This window comes from Ursus americanus, chromosome 7 (assembly GCF_024610735.1).
Source record: "Ursus americanus isolate L20-20 chromosome 7, mUrsAme1.1.p, whole genome shotgun sequence".
NCBI classification, from domain to species: Eukaryota; Metazoa; Chordata; class Mammalia; order Carnivora; family Ursidae; genus Ursus; species Ursus americanus.
In genome coordinates, this window is record NC_142133.1 from 13,057,520 (window position 1) to 13,085,384 (window position 27,865).

Consider the following 27,865-nt stretch of genomic DNA (forward strand, 5'->3'; position numbering starts at 1 on the left):
GACTTGCGGGCCTGTACTGCCCATTTCCTTTCTTCCCACGTAAGGTGGGGAACCCACAAAAGTGAACAGAAGTACATTTTTTTGAAAAACGAAAAGGCTGCTATGTTAGACAGCCAATACATTGATTTCTAATCAAACACAAGATCATCTGGCATGGAGTGTGGTAGTCTGTGGGCCTCTACTGGCCCTCCTGTGCTGGAACTTACAGAGGACATACCAGGGGGCCCTTGCAGTAACACTGTCCTACCGATATCAGAGTCCTGCCACATGGATTTTGAACACATTGTTACAGAGAGGGCTCCCTGCGTATTAAATGAGAGATTCTTTTTATCCCATCTTTCACATAGTAAATGTTCTGAGTTCTAGAATAAATAAACAATGGCGGGAATGAAAAAACAAATGTACCCACCCTCCTTTGCCTTGATTATTCAAGCTATTCTACTGCCTACCTAAAAAGGGGGCAACTTGTGTGTCTTTTTCTTATTCATACCCCACTGGTCTCTCTGTGCTTGCTCAAGTCTTACCCCAATCTCTAATCTACGAATTGCCGTGGCACCTAAGAGATTGTACCATGTGATTGAGCCAATTACTGCCTTTCATTGCCACAATATTTGACACTGGGCTGGGCACATGACAGGTATTAATAAAAACAAGCTGACTGGTACACAGATAAAAAGCCATATTACATGCCCCCCAGCCATACAGCAGTTTCAGAAAAATTGTCAAGAAAATATTTTTCTTTCTTTACCACAACCCGACGTTCTAAAAAGATAAATACTCCAATAAGTTTAGAAAACTCATGCCAATGACTTTTAAAACTCCCACAACTAGAAACAGCCATTCTCCAATGTATTCCTAACCCCTGATAACTCCTTGCTCATGTGGGGTTTTAACATACCTCTCGGCCAGCCAGAGTTTGGCTCTGGTACAAACAGCAACGTCAGCCAGCTCCTGCTGAAAGTATGTATTCAGTCTGTATTTGGAGTCTGTGCAGGCTTGTAACAAATGAAAAACCTAAACCAAGAAAGAGAAAAAGCAATATCCTGCTGTGAAAATATATTTTTCCTAAATGTTCCCAGTTCCTCCCTGTTAGGTTTCCTCAAAATATTCCCCTCAAAGAAAACAGACACCTGCAGAACGTGGCTCTGGTCTCCGCGCAGGAAGCAAGCTGGTTTGGGAGGACGCAGCAAGTGGCAAGAAACCTATGCCTTTAATCCCCACCTCTGCTCTGGGTCCTCTGCGCAATTCCAAACAAGGATGACGACTCAGTGACCGAACGCTCATTTGATACAAAAGCTTATTAGTTACAACAGCCTACAAAGTGAGTCTAGCGAAGGAAGGCAGACATCTTGCTCTATGGGAGCAGTCTCCTAGAAAAACAACGTACCTTCTCAAGTCAAAGTCTTACTGCAGAGGAAAAATCAACAGTCTAGTCCAAACTGGTTTGTGTGTTGGGCTTATCAGAACGGTCTCGGTCAAAGAAGCAGGCCACGATGAGGCTTGCCTTTGCAAACACGGGAGAATGATGTTTGTAAACGATTTCGATTTTTTTCCATAGTTCTCCACTGAGATGTGGAGTGGAAGCAGCACAACAGACACAGCCTACTCTCACTCTGACACGACATGATGTATTAGAATTGAGCAGAGAAAGACAAATCCTCTGGTTGCCTCTATTTAGAATGGAGGCCACAGATCCAGCAGACACATGACCGTGTGTGTTTGCGTGCGTCGCTCATGTAAGCATGTCGTGGATTCATACTCAGTGATGACACCAACAACACTGTGAGGACTACAAACCCGCAGCAGAGAGAGGACTAAGGCACAGATGAGCTCCTCTGACCTTCGCCAGTGCCAAGGAGTATGACGATGCATGGTCAGGGAGCTCCTTCAGTCTCCTCACCTCAATCCAGGGGAGAAGGTGGGCGGAGCAAAGCTAGTACACAGAAACACACTGAGAACGAGGAAAGGCCATTTTAATAATCAGTTTGTTTCCCTTCCCTGTTGTACCCCTCACCAGAGCTACAGGTGACTCAAAGCGACAAGATTCCACTTTTTCTCCGCTTCCTCTCCTGCCGATGAGGAGCCTAAGTGAGAGTTAAATAGGGAAGCGAATCGTGAGAGAAAGAAAGAGGCCAAGATAAATGAGATCTAGAATCATCAGAGCCTGACCGGGAATGAGCTAGCAGTTTTCCGGGGTCAGACTGCTGCAGTTACCGACAACAAATACACCCGGAGCACCTCTGTTTAGAGAATCAAAAAAAAAAAGTTTTTTTGATTACTATATGTAACTACTATTTTTTTTTTTTTTTTTGTCTAAACAGAAGTACTTGTATAGGAGAATGCACACGAGTCCCGATGTGGAGACTGAAAATGCTTTCTCTAATAATGGATCTGTTATTTCAGAGGCAACAGATCAAGTATCACTACTTCACCACACCCCCGCAGGGACCCAAACCGCCCGTCGCGAAGTCTGGAGAAATGGGTCTGGCTGGGGCTTCTGTTCTTATGTGGTGACTGCCAGAGTGAAAAAAACACCTCCCTCTGCTTGAAACCCCGCTATCCTGAAAGAGCTGGCGAAGGCACTGGGCCTTGCTTTACTTTTCTCCACAGCTGCTCAAAACCAACCACCAGGGCTTTTCATGGTGTCACAGGATCGTAATTAATCAGCAGACACCAGCAAAATACATGACTGTGGAATTTACTTGTAAAGAAAGCTGTGAGATTTTCGAATGCCTCTCATTTAGAAGCAATCACCTCAAAAATAACTCCTGATGGATGTTTAAACTTAGTCCTATATTTGCTCACCTTACTTGGCAAAAACAAGGCTGTTTTTGAAACGCTTGGTAGCTCTGGTTTATGAAAATCAGCCTCCAGGTCCATCAATTCTGTCACCTTGGGTACAACCCAGACAACAATTGTGATCCTGGTTATTCACCAGGAACAGAGAGCGATCTATTCACATGGGACAACTGCAGAGGGAGGTACACTTAGGAGAACCATGGTGGAAAGAAGCATGGAGGAGAGACAGAGTGAGAGAAGTGAAAGACAGGGTCACAAAGTCAAAGGAAAACCGGGCAGGGAAGGGGAGGAAGGGGAGAAGATGGAGGCAGTGGGGAGGAAAGAAAAGTTTTGTAAGCCCATGTCTGAAACAAGTGACTGTGTTTGAGATCATTTTTTTTTCCTCCGAGAAAATTAATGGCTATATTTGAATACCCAGCTACCTTCCCATGAGATTTAAAGGGTCTGTTTTAATTTGTCCAAGAAAAATGAGGTCATCCTTTGGTGTGAAGTCCAGAGGTGGGGCCAGGCCTCTGGAACTACAGTCCAAGGTCAGGTCCAGGGGCACCAGGCAGCTCCCAGGTAGGGTCATTTGTCCACCAGCTGGAAAAAGACAGTGGGGGCAAGGCAATTCCTCCTCCTTTCCCCTTCTCCGAAAGTTCTGGTCCAGGAGAACCTCAGGGCTAGGAGTGTGGTCTAGGCCAGGCCTGGGATAATTTGCAGACAGCCTGTGATACCCGAATGCACTGAACCAGACAGAGAAACCCAAAGCTGCGCGACCAACTGAATGCACGTAAGAGCTCCGAGAAGTGAAGTGTCATTTTAGATCTCCCAAATTTGCAACAGGATTCAAACATTCAGTCCACAAATATTTACTAAACAACAGTTACCACCAGGCACTGTCCTAAGAGCTGTGGCACAGGACACAGGAGCGCCTGCTCCCCGCCGCCTACACTCTAGTCACGGGTACGCGGAAAATCCATAGCTTCCCTGCCCCTGCCTGGTCTCGATTTAGAACCTGCATGGCGGCATCACCATCACCGTCCTCTCAGGCCTGACCTCATCCTTGACCAAGTCCAGCATACAGCAGGAATGCACTGAGCGTTTGCTGAATTGACGGCCATCTGTGATGCCTCTTCCTAAACTGACCCTGCCTGTAGGACACATGCCCTTGGGTTTGGTGAGCTCCTGCAACCCCATGTAAGGAGCGGAGACACAGCTGAACACCACTGCACTCCTCACTGCAGCGGGGGGCAGGCGGGGGGCAGGGAGGCTAGGTCAGTGGTGGGAGTGCAGCCCTACAGGAGGAACGCAGACTTGGGGCAACTTATTTAACCTCTGCTTCCTCACGGTAAACAGTATATAATAGTCTCTGGCTTATAGGACTGCAGAGAGATTTAAAGGAATATATAGTACTTGGCGCCCATTAGGCACCTGATAAAAATGTTAGTTCTCTTCCTTTTTCTGTCTGCCCCCTCCCTTCTAGCCCCCATTCCACAAATAAACTTAGAGAAGGCTTTGCAGAAAAGAAGTGATATTCCTATTCGGCCCTTAAACAAATCTGGTCAGAATCCGGGGAAGACCATGCAAGCAGAGAGGAAACTAAATTATAAAAAAAAAATTTAAAGGGCATTAAAATATCAGTATTGCCAACAAAAAGAATAAACCTTAATGTAAACTATGGACTTTAGTTGATAATGATGTGTCAACACTGGTTCATTAATTGTAACAAACATACCACTTTAATGCAAGATATTAATAACAGGAGAAAACTGGGGAGGAAAGGAATATATGGGAACTCTCTGTACTACCTGCTCAGTCTTTCTGTAAAGCTGTAATTGTTCTTAAAACAAAAACAAAAACAAAAAAACCAAAAACCTATGAACGGAAAGAAAATATTAGGACTGCTCAGGGGACAGCATGTAGTTGTGTGTGGCAAGAGAACAGCCAGGGTGTGTGCAGGGTGGTAGGAGACACAGCTGGGTCGGGCTGGAATGAGGAGGATCTAGAAAGCACACCAAAGGACCTCTGTTCTGCAGGCAGCAAAGGCCTCTTTAGAGACAGCACTCACGTATTCAGATCTGTAATTGGAAAGGAAAGGCCAGGACAGCGTGGAGGCTGGATAAGAAGGGGCAGGATGACCAAGATTGCTATCAGTCTAGACTAGAGGCGGTGAGGGTCAAAGCCAGAGGCTGAAAGCCAGGGATGGTGGTGGGTCCCACGTGGCTGTAGATGTTTTCTTTGACCTGCACAGTACTTTTTAACCTGTCACTTACGAATTGGGAGATTTCACACCAAAATCATCCTGATTTCCAACTTCTTTTGAAAAATCAGAAGACCTGGGGACCGCCGGCCCACACTCCTGCAGGGAGGGTTCACCGCCGCACGCACTACTGCCTGCTACTCGTGGACTAAGGTGGGGTGTCAGTGTCATTTATCACGGCTCTTGTGCCTTTTTTTTTTTTTTAACTTTTGGAGAATCGAGAGGAAAATGAAGTATTTACTGAACCCAAATCTCTATCAAAAGTTTAAAGACAAAGGATTGGACCAAGAGGGCTGTGTGTTTATAAAAGTCCCCCTTCATTCACTCATCAGCCCGGAGCTGGTAGGACTCCGATTTTGTGAGAGCCCAATTTAGATGGCAAAAGGAGTGGGATGGAGAGGAAAAGGATACACCCGAGAGACATTTTAGAAGCTGAAGAAGCAGGATTTGGCAACTTGGCATTTCAATGTGGAGTTGAAGGTCAGAAAAGAGCATCTTCACTCAGGCAGCCGGTGATGGAAAGCCATCGTCCAAGACGGGGACCACAAGGGAATATGCAGGTTTGGGAACGAGGGAAGGGGACCCCAGGAGTTGGGTTAGGAATATCTGCGTGATGACTGTTCTAGTCAGGGGGAATTTATCTTGCACAGCAAGAATTCTTTTGGGAATGAAAAGGAGCTCTATGAATGACCACCACGGGACGAAGCAGGACAGTGGGCTGCCTCTAGTTTCCGCAGGCCCTTAGAGAAAGACTAGAGTGGACATAGAGGTGTCTTCAGCAAAACAAGCAGCAAAAAGCTTTGCCGACTTAAGACGGTTGTGACCCAGTCAGAAAGAAAGCACACACAAACAGCCCAGCGCACACCAGCAGCACCGTCCGTGACTATCGCAGGCAATGGGACCACCAGGAGATGCCCTCAGGAGGGGAGGCTGGGCAGCAGCGGGGAGCTTGCCCCTGAGACGCAAGCCCTGATGAATCGCCGGGAGGACCGATGGAAAGTCTAGAGAACCTGGAAGCAGTTACTCTTTGCCCACCCCCAGCCCCACTCCAAACACAGAGAGACTTGAGGGAGCCCCCCAGCATCTGTGGAAAGCACGGGGTCCACTTGGGCAGCTTTAAATCTTAAAAGCGACTCCGCAAAAGCAAATGTAATGCTCTTTGAATAAATGCCACAGGCCCAAAAAGAGTCATGAGGCAGATCCCTGAAAAAACTTGCACTGCACCAGTGAAATATGTCTGGTTTATGCTGCTAGACTAAAATAGTGACTTGTGTTAGACAAGATCAAGATGATAGATGGCTGTTTGGGAATGCAACGCTGAGATGGGTTTTCCTCTGCACCAAGCATGGCTTCCAGGCAATTTTCCCCCTTATAAAATCCACAGCAGCTGAGCTCCAGAAACAGCAGGATCCAGCAATAACAGGTCCAGGTTAGGCAGGCCGTGAAAAAGGACAACTTCAAAGAGAAAAGAGATGTTCATTTCAGAGGTCAGATACAAATGGGCTCCATGTATCGTAATCATTAACAATCCCAAACTCTGAAGATCAACGAATCTATCCACTTTTTGCAACTGTATTTTCTTAAAAACAAATCCTGTTCTTCTTTCACAGCGTGCAGACTTTGGGAGAACACTTTTGCCCCCATCCCACCTCCAGCCAAGTATAAAATTTCTGTATCTGCCATTTTGCCTAGGCTTCTCTCTGCATTGCTCCAACCCCCACAGCTAAGTCAGAGCCACATTTTTCCAAGCCCAGTGTTTACACAGGATTTTATTTCGGCTGGTAAAACATCTGTATTTTTTCAGGGACTTAAATAAATGATCTATGCCGGGAATGTACAGTATAGGGTGATGTCAGGCCCCCTTTTTCTCTCGACTCACTGGGCAGAACAGGCAAACATTGTTTCAGCCTGTAGTTGGGAATGTGAATATTTATCCTGTCGACTTAATTCATACAAACAGAACGAAAGGCAGGCAGGCAGAAGTATTTTATGGCTTTAAGTCAGGCTGAAAGGGGGGCAGGGTGTGAGAAGGAGGATGACTGAGGGAGGAATCTAAACTTTCTAATTCACAGAAACATGCTTAATCATAGAAATAGAGAAAGAGATACAGCAAAAATTATTTAAAAGGTAGACTGCCTTTGTATGTACGTATGCACAGTATACATTGTGTGTGTGGGGGGGGTAGGAGATGGGAAAGCGAGAGAGAGAAGAGTTCTCTAATTTGTATTTCCTTCCTAATCATTACAATGAGCGTTAGGATTTAATTGTTTTTTGCTTCAGGCCCATTAATCGTATCCCCAATCAGACCACAAGCTTCCCAGCGCACCCCTCTTGGCCTCTGAACACAGTGCAGGCAATGGTCCTTGTTGGGTGTATGTCCCTGCCTATGTCATCGGTACAGAGAGCTCAGCATAGTTTTCTTTTTTTATCGACAGCCCCGTGGACAGAAGACATGACCGTGGGACACTTCAGCTACTCAACCTGGTCATCCCTACAAGAAAGGGTTTGGTGGGCATGTGCCACCCACAGTTACCCACCAATGCTAGAGGGCAGGCCGGGAAGCACTTCAAGTGGTTACTCCGCCAAACCTCAGCCTGTTTATCAAATGAGAACACATCCTTAGGAAGGTCTTGGAAAGTTCCCAAAAGGTGACACTTGGCTGTGTTGTGCTGTTGCTGCCAGGAAAAGGGTGCTAATTATGAAGTATAATTACTCCCCAGCTGACACTGGCTTGGGGAAGAGAATTGCAGGAAATAGACCCATGAATCTCTTTAAGGACTAAAATGTTTACACAAACACAAAGTGTGTAGGGGCCTGAAAAGTCACTTTGTGTGTCAGTGCATTCCCTCCTTTCTATTAACACTCCCCTTGTTCTAGTTCAGGAACCAAAGATCTTATGCCTAGAAGATGAAAACAATTCACTGGTCTCCGCCTCCAAAGCTTATTTTACACATGGCTGCAGAGAAACTTCCTTAAAGCCCTGATTGTATCACTCCCAAGTTGAAAATCCTTCAATGACTTCCAACCGCCTGAAGAATTTGCTGGGCACTGAAGTCTTGACCTACCCTTCTGGTTTTACCTCCTTCCTCCTCCCCTTCACGTACCTATTTTGTGGCTAAATGGGACAATTTCCCATTTCTGACAACTTACAAATGCTCTTCTGTCTAGGATGTTCCTTCTATTTCTCCCGCCACCACCCTCTCCAACTCTGCCTATTGAAATTCCGTTCATACTGAAAGGCCCGGCTAACACCACCTCCTCCAAAAAACCTTCCTCAGCTTCATCGACCGCCATCCCCCTCCCTGCTACCAACACATACTCTTTTCCTACTCAGTGCCCAACAGCTCATTTCATTTGATTTAAAATTCTTAAAAAAAAAAAAAAATCCTGTCATCATGGTTATCAATCTACAATTTCCTTTCCTGGAGTACAGCTCTTTGAAGGCAAGGACTACGTCCTGTTCTTTATAGTCCCAGGGGCCCCAAGGACATGGGGCTTTGTCTGGTGGACAGAGGGGCTCCATGAATGGAGCATTTATTGGTTTGAAATTGTACCATGCCTCCTTGCCAGGGGTGGCAGGGGTGGGACCTATGTTCACAGCAGTAGCCAGGATGCTAAAGTGACCTCTCTACACGGTCCCCACGAAAAGCGGCTGGAAGAAATACACAGTATTAATGAGACGGTGAGTATTCATTTGTCTTAGATCATCTCTGGCCTGGTGCACCAAATTTTACAATGCAGTTAGGAGTCCCCTCACCCAGAAGAAGCATCAAGGGCCCCAAGCCATTGGGTAAGAGTGAGGTTTAGAAAGTGATGTCAAAGGTATTCAGTGTTAACCCAACATATCAACAAAGGCTTGCATGTAAAGAATTAACAATTTACCAGGGCACCTGGCTGGCTCACTCCGTGGAGCATGCGACTCTTGATCTCAGGGTTGTGAGTCTGAGCCTCACCCTGGGTGCAGAGATTACTTAAAAATATGATTGATATATATCTATGTATATATATCATATATACATATATATATCATATATATATATGTATATATATGTATATATATATGATATATATATATTTTATTTTATTTTTTTTAAGACTTTATTTATTTATCTGAGGGAGAGAGAGAGCACAAGCCGGGGGAAAGGCAGAGGGAGAAGCAGACTCCCTACTGAGGAGGGAACCCAACATGGGGCTCGATCCCAGGACCCTGGGATCATGACCTGAGCCAAAGGCAGATGCTTAACCAACTGAGCCACCCAGGAGCCCCAAAATAAAATCTTAAAAAAAAACCACAAAAACAAGTTTACTAAACACTGATGTTAATATCTGTTCTAACCAAAGAGTTCCTAACTTCAGAACACAGATACATTTCTGTAAAGCTATGTATAAAATGTTTAAAATTACAAATTATTTATTTGTAAAATAAATCCCAGTTTAACTTATTTAGGAGAAGCTCTATGATACTTGCCATCTATCTGGATCTATACTTTCTATCTATCTGGATCTTCAACTATTAAGTCTCCTTAAAGACAATACTGAGGGATCAATAGGGATCTCTTTGAGGTACCAAAACTTAATGAAAAATAACACAGATAATTTGTCTGTCAAGACACTCAACTTTAGCAATACAGGAGGAAGGAAGCTGGTGGTGGAATAAAGGAAACAATATTAGTTATAAATCAATAACTGTTGAAGCTGAGTGAAGGGTACATGAAATTCATTACATTATTCTGCCTACCTTTCTGTATATTTATATTTTCTGTAATAAAAGAAAAAGGCTTTAGGAGAGAAGGAGGGAAAGAGAAAAGAAAACAGCTACAGGACATAGAGATGCAATAAGCGTAAAAAGCTTATGATCTAGTACAGGAAGTTATGTACATAAATACATAAAATGCATAAAATCCAAGATAGAACACTAAGCACTGTAAGGGAGAAAATCGAGAGTCCAGAAATAAATTTGCTGGAAATTCAGAGGATGGTAAAAGTGACATTTAAACAGTAGTGAAGAGACTGACTTATTCAACAAAGGATATTCAGTCAACCAACTAGGTCTTAGGGAAATAATACAGCTGGGTCCCTACACAAAGCCTTGCACTGAAATAAATTCTAGATGGAGGAGCTAATCAAACGTAAAAAAAACAAAACAAAACAAAAAAAACTATTAAAGTGCTAGAAGAAAACAGGAAAATATTTTATAATCTTAAGGTAAAAATGGGTTTTCTAAGAATGACACAAAGCCACACACACAAAAAAGAGATGTGTAAGTATGTCAACATATCAGCTGAAATCTTTTGTATAGCAAAAATTAATAGGAATATTCAAAAGTAAAAAACAAGGGGTAAAACATTTGCTAATCCTCTAAGGAACAAACCTCTTGCAAATCAATAACAAAAATGAAAGTAATGGAATGAAATATGACAGGGAATTACAAGCTTTCTCCATTCATAGCACCCTTATACCTCAATAATTTTTTCATGGTGCCTCTAGGCCAAAAGAAATACCTAATCGTTCCATTTATTAAGTAGTTAGGTCCAAACAACCTAATAAGTATTTATGCCGTAACAACTTAGAAAATGTTTGAAAAAATAATACACATAAGCTGAAAGGAAAAATATTTTGATTTCATTCTTTAATAACCACAATTACTTACTAATGAGATGTGTGTGCCTTTTGGATACTTCAGAACTTCCCAAACCTTGGGGTCACTGGACTCCACCACCCTCATTCCTGTTCCACATTGATTTTCCCATGCTACCTGCTTTTTACCACAGCAACTCTCAAAAACTCAACTTTGCAAAGATGGACGGCATCATCAGAAGGAGAGCGGTGTGAGCTAGTGTTGGTAACTGTTTATTTCACGCTAGTAGTTCACATAGTATCTCACAGATGGCAAGTGTCATTGTGCTTCTCACAAAAATTCAAAATATCCCACAGCGCTTTGGCACACACTTTGGGAACTGCAAATATTTAGCAAGGAATATAAACAAACAATTCACAGATGAAATACAAATAGCCAGCAAACACATGAAGAAATGTTTAATTTTATTAATGGTTAAGGAAGTGCAATTAAAACAATACTTTTTTTTTCAATTGAATTGTTACTGAATTTTTTTTTTTTAAGGGTAGGACCCAATTAATTACTGGGTAAAACAACAGACACTCTCGTTCATCACCGATGGGAGTATGAATCATCACAGTCTTTTGGGGGGGGGGGCGGGTAATCAGCAGGGCCATTCTGTTGCACATACGATGTATTCTGTACAAATGGTAACCCCCGGAGTTGGACAAAGCAGCAACTTGGAAGTCTGGCAGTTGCTATCAAAAGGGAAAACATGCATTTTCTCAGTCTTGCAATCCCCACTTCTAGGAATTTATTTCACAGAGACACTTAGAGGTATGGACAAAGATGCAGATGTCCAAGGATAATCCTCAGCAGCACTGACTGGAACAGGAAAATTTAGATACAGCCAGTACAGGACCAGTCGAAAAAATTATGGGCTATTGCCTCAAGTATCCCATCATATATGCCCAGCTTCAGAGGCATTAAAAATAAGTTATGAATTTATTTGGACTGACATGAAATTATCTCCAAGACGTACTGATAAGTGAAAAAGCAAGCTACAAAAATAGCATGATCCTATTTTAATTGATGCCAAACTGTTAACAGTGGGGGTAGACTTTTTATATCCAACACCACGTATTTCTGGAATTTAGAATGTTTTACAATAAGAATGCATTACTTTTTTTTTGACTTTTCATTTTGAGGGAATTAGAGCCTCATAACAATTGCAAAACTGGTAGAGTTGGTGTGCCTTTCACTCGGCTTCCCCAACTGTGACATCTTACATGACTGTAGTATTGTCTCAAAGCCAGAACACTGCCATTGGCACTGCTGTTAACTAGACCACACACCTTATTCAGTTTCTGCCCGTTTTGACATGTAGTCAGGTGGGTGGGTGTGGGGGGGGCACTTTCAGCCCATGCACAGATTTGTGTAATTACCACCACAACTAAGATACAGGACTATCCTAGCACCACAAAGGAAGAATGCATTATTTTTGGAGTGAGAAACAATATAAGCTAAACCATACTCTTTTTATCATGATATCCCTCAATTCCATACTCAATATGAAAATTCACACGCTACATTACTGGCGCAGGTGGCTGGGTGGCATTTCTATCTCTCTAGAGATAGAAAGCAAAGATAAGGAACTGTTCAAAGCAGGAAAGAGAAGATGTTATTAGGACTTTCCCAAGGCTCCTCCTGCTCTCCTTGGACTTTTCAAATCTGTGCCCAATGTGGGTGGAAGAGCAGCTCAGAGGAGAGACCCACTGAGGGTAGAGAAGGCTGGCCACAGTGGTTGGGGGGCCGGGGGAGTGGAGGTTGGGGGGCAACAGCATTCCTGAGAGTTGCAGTCCTGTCTCCAGGTCCAGCTCCCCGGCAAACAAGAGCGAAGGAAATACCAAGTTATTATATTAATTTGCATTTCCCAGATTTTAGAGCGGCTGTAAAATTTGCCTTATAAAAAGAGCTGACCCAGAGAAAACTGGCCTTTAGCATGCTCTCCGACGGCTAGCGCACGTTACTTGGGGCAGAGGCCTTGCGAGCCTGGGCCTGGCTGAGAGCCAGCCTTGGGGGTGGGCCGGCTTCTAGCACACTGTGGCAACAGAGACTCCTCTTTATGAAAAATGAAGACGGAAAAACAATTTTTTTGAGTCTTTGGGTTGCAGCTTATTTCAAAGGTCATCAAAGTAAACAAAAGGAAAAGACTGTGAATCTTTATAAGTCAAAAAGTGACAACTGTTTATATTTTCACATGGAGGAAGGAGAAAAAGGATTCCTCTAAGCTCCCAGGAATGGAGATCCGGGTGGCTCCACCCACCCCGTTTGTTTGTTCATTTGCCACTCAACACCTCCTGCAGTGAGGACAGGAACATCTGCTGTGTCCATTTTATGCAGAATTATAACAGACTCCCGGATGGCTGGGGATTCGTGGAATAAACCAGGCAGTGTCTTGAGAAGCAAAAGCCTCTCTCTGTAACCCTTGTTGATAACTGCCTCCCACCATCCAGCTGAGTATGGGTAATGCCCGAAGCCATACAGACAGGCTGCAGTAAGGTCTCTCCAAACCTTGAGCCCAGTTTCCAATGAGGGCACTTTTCATCAGAGAAGGGTGATTCCGTGAGTCTCACGGGAGCAGAGGGGTCAGTGAAACCAATCCTTACGAACTTCCTCTAACCCCTGAGAAAAGCTAAAAACTCTTTTTGCTTATGAATTTTCCTGACAAAGAACTCTGGACAATTATCATGGATGTGTCTCTAAATGGATTTCGTATCTGCTGTTAGACATATTCCAAAATAATGAGACTAGATGATGTTAAAACAAGCATCTAAAATGTACTGTTATTACCGGGGGGGCTGTGTGACTTCCCAGTCCATTATACAGATTTCGTATTATTTCCATGTATCCATTAAGGCTCAGCTCATTGGCCCCCCCTTGGGAAGTTCTCCCCGACAATTCTAGGTAGTGCAATCTCTCCATCCTCTCATTCCATAGTATTATCTGAACCACTCATTTGGCACCTAAGATATGTTGCCTTGATTGCTATTTATCTTTTTGTGTAAACCATGTCGTTTTATCTCCTACAGAGCCTTACTGGAATGCAAAAGTTTGTTGATTTGATTTTAAATTTAAGGCAATTACCATGTGGGCTGAGATAAACAGTACTTTCAAGGCAATAGTTAACTCAATAGTGAAAGTAAACACCAAGACTGCTTGCAAATGGGCGGGCTTAGGAAGCAAAATGACCCACGGATGCGAGTCCTCCAGACGGACTCTGTTTGTGGCCCGGGCCATCAGCCCGCTCGCTAGTCCTAGCCTACCAACTTGTCCTATCACCTACATGGATTGTCATCCTTCCCAAGCTCATCTCCAGGAAACTCGTGATCTTCCCTCTCAACTTACTTCAGCTCCAGTGCTGGTGCCTCTATGAAACCACTCTCCCAGGAACTGTTATGTTTGTTTATTGAATAACCGGCTGAACGAGACAACGGCTCTTTCTAAGTAACCATCCATAATCCATTTTGGCCAGTCCCCTTTCCCTATATTGCCAGAAGGGTGTGAGAATCGAGTTTAGGAGATGTTGTTATGCATCTTCCGCCATAAACAAGCCTTCCTGGCCAGATATGAGGCTGACCCGCTAGGTTCCTACAGAGGAACTTGGGTCTTTCGGCCAGTGGTTCTAAATGTGGGGTGATTTTACCCCCGTGAGACATTTGACAATGTCTAGAAACATTTTTCTGCTGCCACGACTGAAAGGGGGCGTGAGTAGAGGTGAGAGATGCTGCTGAAGGTCCTACAGTGCAAAGGCTAGTCCCCTAAGACAGAGAACCGTTCAGCCCCAAGCGTCAGTAGTGCTCAGGTCGAAAAACACCGGCCTGCTCTAAGAGCACAGGCTTCGCAGCAAGTCAAGGCCCAGCAGGTGGCCTCGGGGAAAATGATTTGACCTCCCAGGGCCTTTAGTTTCCTCATCTATAAAATGGAGCTAATAATATAACTCATCTCATGAGGCTCTTGTGAAAAGCCTAAAAGATAACTGATGTGAAAAGTACTTTGTAATTACTCCTTAAAAAACGAGGTATGCTTATGAATGGATAGCATGCCCATGTGTGATTTTAACTTTGCTGTGCATTTCAGGCATTGCTAGGTGTTGCTGTAGAAAGGACACTCACCTGACCCCTCACCATCCATCTGGAGTAACCACGTGCTCCCGGCTCTGCGTTAATCGCTTTCTTAATTCCTCCGTAGTACTTGCTTAGATTCCTTTTATTTGGCAGTGGTTTATGCTTGGCCACTGGACTTCTGTCTCGTGCAGTATTATTCCTCAGCAATTCTTTTCTTAGTGGTCTCTGATGGTTTTCCCAGAAACAGCGCTTTCTGACTAATCATCTTACTACCGCTCATAATAATGACCAAGTGTTCGGCAAGGATGAATTAATGCTCATCCCTCAGGGTAATCATTTGAGAAGCAGAAGGATAGTACTTTCTACCAAGTTCGCCCTTTTTGTCATAAGCTACATTTTCTACATTTGTGATTTATACCCAAGAGCAAGTGGTGCCATTCAGTGTCTCTGAAGAATAATCTGGTGACCCTTGAAGATATTAGCTCTATTAGTTATGACCCTCAAGAGGCTTATCCTTGATACTTTTTCCAACAAAGCTCGCTCCATAAATTCACATATCCAGAGGAACAATTTCCAGCTCCTTTGTCCTGCCTCAGAGAGGCAAACACTTTAAAATAAGCTAAGTAAGCACATTCTGATTTTCCTAAGTATTTCCTGAATGACCCAAATCAGGTAACACTTTAACGAATACTTTAGCTTCCACCCAACTCATTTCCTGGGTGAATCTCGCCAGTCTCCTTCATTTTATTCAAAGGAAGCAACGCATCTTTCCTGTGTCTATTTGTCTCACAAAGTGGATGTCTGGATATTTTTATAGCAAAGCCTACCGTCTTACATTGTAGTCTTACTTGTGTATGCATATGTCTGCATGTATTTAAAATTCTATAGATTCCTGATTTTTTTTTTTAAAAAGGCAACATAGTGGTCAGTTTCAATCTTCTTGAAACTAACGGTGAACTCTCAGTAGGATAAATCCTGTCTGCATAATTGGCAGAATCTTAGGTATCATGAAAAAGATGTTTATTCAGAAATCTTTGATACGAGAGAGGGGGAAGATTTCTCACCTGATCCAGAGGGATGCCTTTAACTTTGGAGATGAGTGATCATTTTATCATTAGAAGAACAAATGGAAAGGCTGAGCTCATGTTAGCATTATGAGGAAGTTGAGCGGGACGCTCACCAATAGTGGAATCTTAAGTCACAGGTTTGTGGACTAGGGGCATTGCCCTTACGGTTTATAACATACAGTCCCTGAGGACAGGACAGCAGTCTTTAATCACGGAGATTCATTTTCCTAGTATTATTTAAGTAGGCTATTTATATAATGCAATAGACTTAAAGGCCCAACAGAGCTACTAAAACTCACATCTCCTAACTCAAATATTTTAGTCTAAAGTAAGGTTTTCCAACCTCTAGCACTGCTGGCATTTGGGGATGGGTCATTCTTTGCTATGGGTCCTGTTCTGTGCACTACCGGATGTTTACTGGTATCTCTGGCCTCTACCCACTAGAGGCTGATGACATACTACCAGTTATGAAAACCAACAGTATCTTCGGACATTGCCAAATGTCGCCTGTGGGCGGAAAACTGCTCTCAGGTGGGAACCACCACACTAGGCATTCTAATCCATATACTTATACCATGTATCATATCTACCTTTGAGAGGCAGTACTTGGTATAATCTATGTCCTTAAGAAGCTCCTGACTCATTCATTCGCTCAGTAAATATGATGTTTGTTGAAAACCTGCTCACATCTCCTCAGGTAGAGTGATTAGAATGTACCAAGGCCCTGGGGCAGGACAAGGCTGGGGTATTGGAGGAATGTTCACGAGGTTAGGGTTGAATGAAAGGAGGAAACCAGCCTGAGATGAAGATGGAGAAAGAGGGCTGGTCAGGTCATTTCGGTGCTTATAAACTATTATAAGAAGTCTGGATTTATTTAAAGTGTGATGGAAAATGACTAATGGGTTTTAAGCAGGGAATTAAGTTAATCTCATCTGTGTTTTAAAAAGGTCCTTCCGCCCTACATCTAAAAGAGACTGAAGGGGGCAAGAATATGAGCAGAGAGGCAAATGCTGCTGTCTAAGCAAAAGATGAGGGTGGCTTGGACAAGGATAGTGGTGTAGAGATGAAGAGCAGAGAAGCAGATGACACTGGTGGATTAGATGCCAAGCCAAAGAAAAGGAAGGAATCAAAATGTAATCCCCAGATTCCATCTTGAAAAACTGAATGAATGGTAGTGCCATTTACTGAGAATGTGAACATCAGCAGAGGGCCAGGCTTGTGGCTTGGTCAGGGGATGGAAGAGAATTCACATGTACTCAGATGATAAGGCATCTTCTCCTGGCCCAACAGGGGTGCAATTTATGGTAATTTCTACTCCTTAGAAGTCTATGATTTATTTGAGGAGACAGCATACAAGTATAATATCATCACATCCTTAGTGGGAGTAGGGTCTAAAGCCAGTGGCTAAGGTGAACATTTTACAGTAAAAATTGCCTTGAATTATATTCAGCACAGCCAGAGACACTAAAGAGATCATACATTTCCAACTCACATCTCACTGTTCACTCCAGGACACATGCTCACTGAGACAAAAGGCAATATTTAATAGGCAAGTTTCAAACAGTTTTTTACTCTCTTTTATTTCTTAGCTTGGCACGGATTTAGCAAGGTAGGTGAGTTCTATGCAACTCTATTAAATAAAAGATATAATCAATTTCACTTAAAAAGCAAAATACCATGGTGCCTGGGTGGCTCAGTCGTTTAAGTGGCTGCCTTCAGCTCGGGTCATGATCCCAGAGTCCAGGATCGAGCCCCGCATCAGTCTCCCTGATCAGCGGGGAGCCTGCTTCTCCTTCTCCCTCTGCCTGCTACTCCCCCTACCTGTGCTTTCTCTCTCTCTCTCTCTCTGACAGATAAATAAGTAAATAAATAAATAAGCAAAAAAAAAAAAAAAAGCAAAATACCAACAAATGAAAACTACTATCTAGTAAACTATAAACGCATAGGGATTTGGTTAATAAAAGATCTAAGTAAGGTGTGGTGAAGCAAAGGCTGATTTTCTGAAGAATGTGGGTTTCAATAAGGAGAAAGCCACAGATAAAGAGATTTGGAATTGCATCCATGTAATTGGTAGTTACCCTCTGTGATCACCTGGGTCTTCCTATTTCTCAGGTCTCCAAGAAATTTTAGTGAAAAACAGACGATTTAATTGTTTCAATAGAACTGGGGTACACAGGTGGGTAGGAAGGGAAGGTACCCACAACACAGCAGAGGAATGTCAATGAGAAAGCATTAAGTGTATACCCAATAGTTCTTCATATTAGAGGAAGACGAGGCCCAGAAACAAACAGACCATCAAGGTACCCAATGAAGTTCCTTACTGTCTAACTAAAACCAGAGCTTAAGATTCTGTACATTTCTCTGGGGAAAAAAAGTACTGCAGTTCCTCAAAAAACCAAACACTGAATTTTTTAAAATATATGATCCAGCAATTCTACTTCTGGGTAGATCTTTAAAAGGACTGAAAGGAAGGTCTCAAAGAGATATTTGTGCACCCATGTTCATAGTAGCATTATTCACAACAGAAGGTGGAAGCAGCCTGAGTGTTCAATGGCTGATGAATGGATAATGGGTGTATATAGATACAATGGAATATTCCTCAACCACAAAAAGGAAAGAAATCCTGACTCAGGCTACAACATGGATGAATATTGAGGACACTATGCAAAGAGAAATAAGCCAGTCCCCAAAAAACAAATAGTGTATGATTTCACTTATATGAGGTATCAAGAGTAGTCAAACTCACAGGAGACAGAAAGTAGAATGACAGTTGCCAGGGGTTGGGAGAAGAGAGAAGTAGGGAGCTGTTTACTGGGTATGAAGCTTCAATTTTTGCAAAATGAAAAAGTTCTGAAGGTTACTTGCACAACAATGTGAATAGACTTAACATTATTGAACCGAATACTTAAAAATGGTTGATGGTAAATTTCATGTGTCTATTACCACAAAAATTTAAGAAACAAATTTTTAAAAGATTCCCTACATTCAAGTCCCTGATATTCAATATTATAATATTGTATTCATGTTATTTCTGGGATATGCTGTAAATTCTCTGGTTAGAGAGTTGCTCATCTATTAAGAAGCCTTGTTGGGTGAACTACACATTTACTTTTCAAGTATCCATTGGTATTGTGAGCTTGCATTAATTAGATGTTCTTAGAACCACATTTTGATTTCTTGTAATCCTCAAAAAAAATTAGCATCAGGTGCTAATTAAAAATAGCCAAATCTATCCTTCGAGGTGAGCTATAAGGTTAAAACTAACTGCAAAGGAATGATTCTCAAGGAATATTGAGACACTGGAACGTATGAGCAGACAGTAAAGATCTGTTTTGCTGCTTTTCTAGTGTCCGCTGTTTTTCCAGTCTCTCTACTACTATGGAGAAGGAAAAAACCACCAGCATAGACTAAATTCCGAGACAAAGTTTAATTTTTAAAAACTTTCTCCATTGCAGACTATTTTTAAAGTATTATGCTCACCAGGGAAAATGTGGTTGAGACTATTACAATGGTCAGTATAGTATGCCATCTATACATCATCTGAAGGAGGCATGAACATTTGTTTTACGTTCACACACTTGTGAACCATTACCTCTACTTCTCATTTAATAGTTCCTTTCTCTGCTCCCAGTTGAAAACCTTCCCAACATTTTCAGCCCCCCTTCAATACCCCCACTGCACACCACTTTTTAAACCTGTTGATAACTTTTTTTTTCATTTACCAATGCTGAAATTTGTTCAGAATTTCACAAACTCACCAACTCAACTCAGCATCAAGATTGACTTTTCCTACTCTTCTCCATCCCCCCAACTCTTACCCAACCTAACACCACAGGTCAGAAAACCTATTGGCTCTGGTTCTTCCTTTCTTCTCTCGTTCACAATCTGGGACAAAGACACCTCTCCCAACACCAAGGCTCTAGATGTAACACTGAAACTATATAACCAACCGCCTTCTATTGTTCTGGGTGAGGACACTGTGACGGCGCCATGTACGGCTCACCTCCTTGATACTTAGAAGATCATACTTATCTCTGCCCTGGTTTCCCACAACCCTTACTTCATGCCCCTTGATCTTGACCAGAAACACTATGTTACTACACAGCTCACTCGGTCTCCTGCTTCCTCCATTCCTGCCTTTGGGCAGTCTTGCCAGCTGCCCTTTAAACTTGGAAGAGTCTCTCCTCGCATCTGCCAAGCTACTATTTCAAATACTTCCTCCTTACTCATGTCTGCCTGCCTGCTCTCCACATGAATGACCAGGAGGAGCACCCTTCCTAGAACGGAACTGGTTTGGGGTACAAGTAAGTGATGCAATGAAATCCAGAACACTTCTGGCTCATTAGATAGTTGAGCTTACAAATTTCAAGATTGTCTTCATGGTCCTTCGATCTCGGTGGCAAATGCCCCAGTGACATCTAACAGCCATCACTGGGAGGATAAATCTCTGTTATCTCCTCCACCCGACACAAGAATCACTCGTCTCTTATATTAATTATTAATTCAGTTTTGGACATTGAATCCCTCTCTTCCATTCTCAACCCAATGGTTTCCAAACTTGCCTAATCATAAGAATCAGCTGTGCTGCACATTAAAAAGGCAGATTCTGGGGTCCTGTCTCAGATCTACACACAAAAAGCTTTCATGATAGGAGACTGGGGACTTGTATTTTAAACAGTGCCCCAGACACTCTTGTGTCAGGTAAAATTGAGAAACCTTTGACAGCCTGTCAGATCTTCCTGTTTTTTGTCAGTGTCCTAACAACCAGGGGTCAGAAGACACAGTAACCAGATGACCTAAATTATTACGAGTTTAGTTATGAAGATTCTACCTACTCCAACCATGCTGATAATTCGACTTAAAATTAAATATTGTGTGATTCTGCATGCCAAATTTTCGGTTTTGGATTTGTTGGTTGTATCTCACCGGTCATACTGCAAGATTCTGGGGATGAAGTTATACTTTTTATATTCACTCAACGCTTAATTAGCACAGTATGGAGCATTTAACTGGAACTTAATTGAAACCTTACTGATTGATCAGTAAAGGCACCACCCAACTCAAAGAAAAACAAAACAAAACCCTAAAAACTCTGTGTCTGAGAGCTTACCTGAGGAGCACTGAAACCTTCCCTCATCATCAGGTGAATGAGAATGCAAACTTAGGGTTTGCCTCTTGGCCTGAAAGAGGAAGGCAATTATGCAGCGATTTGGCCAGATTTCTAGAAACTATTGTTATGCCTTGTCTGACTGCCTAGATTTCTCATACTAGAGTCAACTTCCTTTCAGGATGAGTGCTTTGACCCTGTGTTCTTTCCACCGTCATGCTGGGGAGATCTCAGAGTTAATGATTGGCGTCTGATAGGGCATCACAAAAATTCGAGTAGCAGGTCTACTTTCAGGCAAGGACACACAGGAACACTTCTCAGAAACTAACAGAAGTTTCATGCTGAACACTGCAAATGTTCAAAGATGCTTATTTCAAAACATACTTCTTCAAAACATGAAGGCCATTCTAGATTAAAATATAAATGAATTATATCAAATAAAAGAGAACGTAGGGCCCTTTCTAAAAAGTGCAAGATTACCACTTACATAATACCCAGAAAAATAAAGTTGAACGAACAATATGAAGCCAATTTATTCAAGAAGTTAATACTGAACACAAAAGTTTCATTGGGGGTGTTATCACAGCTATGTTCGGTATTACATTTTTCAAAAGGACGAATCCATTCTCTGTTAAATAAAAAGCCTCAAAGGTAAACAATGAATGGTCCGTGTGATGAGATCTATCCCTGAAACGGAGCAGATTTCTAAATCAGTGCATAGACCAGGCTATTTATAAACTCGACTTCCCATCAACCTCAGCACGATGTCAACTAACAATAACAAGTTAATGTTTTCCAGTCATCTTCACTGTGCCATTTAATTGCCAGAACTTGGGCCAAGGTAAACTCGACAGTAACAAAAGAGCTAACATCACAATCAAAGAATAAGATTAATGAATACTGCATTTCTGCTTTGAAGTGAACACTGAAAATCATGCCCATAACATATTCTTTTTTCAGCCGCTGGACTTCCAATTGTGCCTACTGGTCTATATAGAGATTTGAAGGCAGAGGTTATAAATATTCTCCCTATTTGTAATGAACCACAAGCTTCAGTCCCTGAGGAACTTTTTAAAATGAACAACATCCTCTCCATAAAATTATAAAGTGTGTAACTCCACAAATTATCACACACAGTTCCTAAACCCTGACCACCATTCCTAATTAAGGGTTTTTTTTTGGGTTGTTTTTGGTTTTTTTTTTAACTGAAATACAACTTAAAAGTGCCAAGTCTAAGTGTAAAGCTTAATGAATTTTTTTATCTGCTTAATTATAGTTTTCATTTATAATAACATAACAAAACAAATGATTCATTATATAAGATTATTATTAATTATCACATTTGTTCTAAAAAGTCCCTTATAACAGTCCTTTGCATTGGTGGTTAAATGGTAGAATTTCCACCCCTAACAGTGACTTAAATGTTAAGAGCAGATAATGCTAGGTGAAATAAGTCAAGCAGAGAAAGACAATTATCATATGATTTCTCTCATCTATGGAACATAAGAACTAGGAAGATCGGTAGGGGAAGAAAGGGATAAAGAAAGGGGGGTAATCAGAAGGGGGAATGAAACATGAGAGACTATGGACTATGAGAAACAAACTGAGGGCCTCAGAGGGGAGGGGTGTGGGGGAATGGGATAGACTGGTGATGGGTAGTAAGGAGGGCACGTATTGCATGGTGCACTGGGTGTTATACGCAACTAATGAATCATCGAACTTTACATCAGGAACCGGGGACGTACTGTATGGTGACTAACATAATATAATAAAAAAACATTAAAATTAAAAAAAAAAGCAGATACTGAGTGTTCGTAATACAACAAATAGCAGCACTAATTTCTTGTGGAGGGAGGCGGGGAACCTTTAGAAGTATAAATAATTTGCCTCTTTATAGTAAAAAAATATACAGTAAAAAATGGTCTTACAAAAATACAGACAAAAAAGAAAAACCAAAATATGCATCTTTTGCTACATCTTTCGCTACAAAGGAGAAATATCATTGACTCTGATTTTCAAACTCTTTCATTCTTCTTTTAACTCAACTCTGAACACATCAACCCTTCAGTAAACAAGATGAATTAAACCTTTACAGTTTTTCCAACTAAAACTGTTTTACTGACTGTGGACCAAATCACTTCAGTCTGTTTTCCAAACCTCCACAATTTTTTGGTTACTCAGTTGCTAAAAAGGTCCACTATCATTCCCTTTCCTGGTACACTAAGAAATCACTTGTCATTTTAGCAGCTATGTTTATGTGCTAACTCTCCCCAGTGTTTAAATATCTACCACCCAAGCCAGTGATGGATTATAAAACCCAGGCCCAGGATATACAACTCATCCTGGATTTCTGATGGTTGAGATAACTCGTCCCTAGGTGTTAGGTTTTTGTCACCACTCACCCAAACACACTCTCCCATCTTTTAACTGCCTGTTGTCACCTCCTCATGATATAAACATCTTTCTTCATAGGCTACAACGATGATGTGCTCAATTAAACAAAAGTGTACTTATCAGTGGCAAAATCTAAGAAATAGCAACACTTCTTGGATACAAAATACTTGGGAAAAGATCAGTATGAATGCACAAGAAATCTTTTTAAACAACAACAGTTTTTAAAGAGTTGCTGGTCTATTATTTAATATGGTCAGTAACATGAACTACACTAAACACAAATGACTGTCAAGTAGTTTATCTGTTAAGCTGAACCTGAACAAATTCAAAAGATTAATTTGTAAGGGACATTTATGGAGAAAAGTAAGTTTGTGTGCAGTCTTAATGTCAGAATTACAAAAAGCAAAACTCTAAAATAGTAAAATCCAAATTAATGAGATTTTCTCTGTAATCGAGAAAAGCCTCACTCTTTTTAACGAATAAAGTGAGAGTCGATGTGGCCATTAAACCAGGAGTTCCAAAGTCAGGAGTTTCTAACCTCTCTGAGAACTTTACACTGCGGGTGTGAACGTCCTCAATCCCCACCAAATCAATACAGCTGACAGAGGGAAGCTTCCTTGTTCTGCTGTATAGCGTTTCTATGTTCCTTATCACTCCCCCCCCCAAAAAAGGCCACCCAAACCCCACCTCAAAGTTGTAGAAAGTCCAGCCTCCAATGTGACAATGCGATGAAAGTAGAGCATTAGTCTAATAAGCATTTACAATCTTTAGATTATCCCAGAAACACTTGTTTCCAATGCTACCAGTAGGAAAATATAGAGGAAAAAAGGAAACACTATCATACCTTTGGGATTTTTGAAAAACAACATTAATCTAGTTCATTTATTCAACAAACCTTTATTGAGGGTTTAAGGTCAAATTCTATGGAAATGTATGAAATAACCATGACATGTTTGCGTGGTTGTTTAAAGTACATTATACAATGTATAGTTTAAGTCATAAATGGTGACTCAAAGATTAAAACAAAAAGCCCAACATTTTCAGTATCCCTCTGAAAACTGTAACATTTACAGGATGAATAGAACGTTTACAATATACCTTTCATATATATGAGGGTCTGTTTCTCCATTTTGTCCTCTGATCTTTCTTTCTAATGATGAGTTAGTACCATACTTTTTATTAGTGTAGAATGATTATAAATATTAATGTACCTTTACATTGTGTTTTGGGATTTCATGTGGCAAGTTGATCTTTTTCAAAAAAATTTTTTTCTAGACACAAAAACCCTCAATAAAATGTTGGCAGGTCAAATCCAATAATTAACGAAAAGGATAATACATCAAGAAGAAATGGGGTTTATCTTGGCAGTGCAAGGTTAGTTGAACATTCAAAAATCAATGTAATTTTGCCATATCGACCCATTAAAAAAAATCTGATTCTCTCAATGGATGCAGTAAAAGCATTTGACAAAGTTCAACATCTATTCCTGATAAAAATTCTCAGTAAAGTAGAAATAGAAGGAAATTCCTTAACTTGATAAAGCACATCTAGGAAAAACCCACAGCTAATATCCTATGTGAGGATGACAGGCTGAATGCTTTACCCCCCTAGCAGGGAAAAAGTAAGAATGTCCATTCTCACTATTTCTACTCAACATTATACTGGAGGTCCTAGCCATTTCAATAAGGCAAAACAATTTACGGCATGACAACTAGAAAGAGAGAAATAAACTTGTCTTATTCACAGATGACATGATTATCAATACAGTAAAACCCTAAAGAATCTATTTTAAAAAGATATAAAACTAGCAGGTTTAGCAAGGTCTCAGAATATGGGGTCAATATATGAAAATTAACTATATTTTCTAAAGACTAGCAATGAACACTCAGAATTTGAAATTTTCAAAAGTCATCCTTTTTAATAGTATCAGAAACATGAAATATCTTGGGATAAACCTCACAAAATATGTGTAAGATGCATTATCCAAATATCGTGTAGGCCTGTATTTAGTAAACTTTTTCTGTAAGGGGCCAGAGAGTAAATATAATAGGCTTTCTGGGTCATACGGTCTCTGTTGTAACCGCTCAACTCTGGCATTATATTATAAAAGCAACCAGAGAAAATATGTAAACAAATGGGCATGGCTTTATTTACGAAACAGGAGGCAGGATGGATTTCTCTTTTTTTTGCTACTGATTAAAGGTCGCAGACTTAGTGAAGTTACTTGTGAGCTTGTAGACTTTTGTGGGGTGGAGACAAAAATAATTTCCCTCTGGGGTGCCTGGCTGGCTCAGTCGGTAGAGCATCTGACTCTTGATCTCAGGGTCGTGAGTGTAAGCCCCACGCTGGGCATGCAGCCTACTTAAAAAAATAATAATAATAATTTCTCTCTAGTGGAACAGATGACCCCAGAGATTTATGATCTGCTGGACATTAAACTGTCTTATATCTAATTTAGCAATCTTACTCTAACATTCTGTTAAATTGCCTACAAATGCCCTAGTCTGTCAGATGTTCTTTGAGCTGATTATATAAATAAAGATATATATCTTTCTGGTCCCCTCATTAATTAATGAGTTAAATAATATATTTTACACATGTTTATTTTATATTTGCCTGCAAGTGATGATTTTACCTTCATGAAAACTATACTTTAACAATGTCAATTCTCCCCTAAATTGCTCTAAAGAGTCAATGTAATCCCAATCAAAAAACATTTTGTCTATTCTCTTATGAATTATCCGGTCTTTCATATGAATTTAATTGTATTGCCAAGTGAAAATTTTATTGGAAATGCATTAAACCCATGTTTAAGTTTGGAGAAAACTGACATCTCTGTGATATTCAGTCTTATCAATATCCCCAATATCCTTCGGGAAAACTCAAGAGATTCAACAGAAAACATATTATGAAGGATCTTTACAAATTATATTATTACAAATTAGAGTTAGGTTACTGAGTACAGTCTAGTATAGAACTTATAGGAGTATCAGCTCTGAAAAACCCTGGATCTGCCACTTGCTAGCAGTGTGACCCTGAGTAAAGTTACTTAACTTCTCTGTGCTTCAGTTTCTCATTGTAAAAGAGCGCTCACTTTCTAGGATCGTTATGAGGATTTAATAAATAAATATATGTAAGTACATAAAACAGTGTTTGACACAGACTAAGTACAATATAAGTGATGCTGAACAGTATTGTTACAAAGCACATATGTGGAAATCAATCACTTTGAAACATAAAAACAGCGCGAGTCAGAAGATAAAACATAAGCACTCATGATAACAAGCATAAGAAATATAAAAATAGAACATAAAATCTACATGAAAAAAGCTTTAAAATACGATGCTAGTGAGGAACATAAAAGACGAATGGAAAGGCATACCATGTTGTGAAACAGGACAGTAGCATAAAAGATGTATGTATAGTTAATAATGTGATGTATAAATCTAATGTGATCCCAGTGAAAATAACAATCAACAGAATGGAAGACGGGGGAATTAGACAAGCCGACTTAAAGTTCACAGGGTACTGAACAAGTAATGAATGGGAATTAATCTCCAACAAACTGTAAGGCATGTTATATAGAGCTACTATGGGCAACTGGTATGTAAGGGGACAACTGTTCAATGGAACAGACTAAAAATCTAGAAAATAAAAGGAGCTGCATACTGAAATTTAGCATATGACAAAGACAGCTTTTCTGTCAGGAGAGATAAGATGTACTTTCCTTTTCTTTCCTTTTTTTTTTTTACGATTTTATTTATTTATTTGACAGAGAGCGACACAGCCAGCGAGAGAGGGACCACAAGCAGGGGGAGTGGGAGAGGAAGAAGCAGGTGCCCCAAGATGTACTTTTCAACAAACAAATTTGGGACAAAAAAAACAAAACAAAGCAAAACAAAACCCCGTACAATAGCTCTTCATTTATTTTTTTATTCTCCTCAATGACATTAATTCGCATGAGAGTATTTTTGAAACTTCTTGTTAGAAATGACACCATTTATTAAGAAACTATTCATGACAGCCACTATACTGGGAATTTGTACATGTGACACTTCTACTTTTTATGCCAACCTTGCAAATTACGTGTTATCATTATTTTAACAAATGGTTAAGCTTCTTTTAAGAATTTAAGTGATTTGCCCCAGGCCAAATATCTAGAAAATGGGGGAGAGAGTATGTCAAGCCCAGGTCTGCCTAGATCTAAAACCTCCTTCCATATACCATTCCTCTCTCCACAAAATAATCCAGTATGTAAATGAGACTCTAAAAACCAGGCAATAAAAACAGTGGGGCACCTGGGCGCCTGGGTGGCTCAGTCGGCTAAGCAGCTGACTCTTGATTTCAGCTTAGGCCTTGATCTCAGGGTCATGAGTTCAAGACCCACGTTAGGCTCTATGCTGGGCATGAAGCCTACTTAACAACAACAACACGCGAGATTACAACCGTACGTAACTAGGTATGAAGTAACTACAAGAAAACACAGTATCTTCTCTTTATGCTTTTTAGTTTTAGGATGGTAAACACACTGGGGTCCATGTCTTATTTATACTCTATCATGGTCACCTGGCA

General features: G+C 41.0%; 1 protein-coding gene across 4 annotated transcripts in view; it reads right to left on the bottom strand.

Annotated features, from left to right (window-relative positions):
• THADA (THADA armadillo repeat containing) overlaps nucleotides 1-27,865 on the bottom strand; it is a 317,055-nt gene that overhangs the window by 99,146 nt on the left and 190,044 nt on the right. For all 4 annotated transcript variants that reach the window (XM_045771620.2, XM_087863353.1, XM_087863352.1 and 1 more), the window contains one exon: nucleotides 899-1,014. In XM_045771620.2, the coding sequence (XP_045627576.2) occupies nucleotides 899-1,014 (116 nt within the window). The remainder of the gene's footprint in view (nucleotides 1-898; nucleotides 1,015-27,865) is intronic.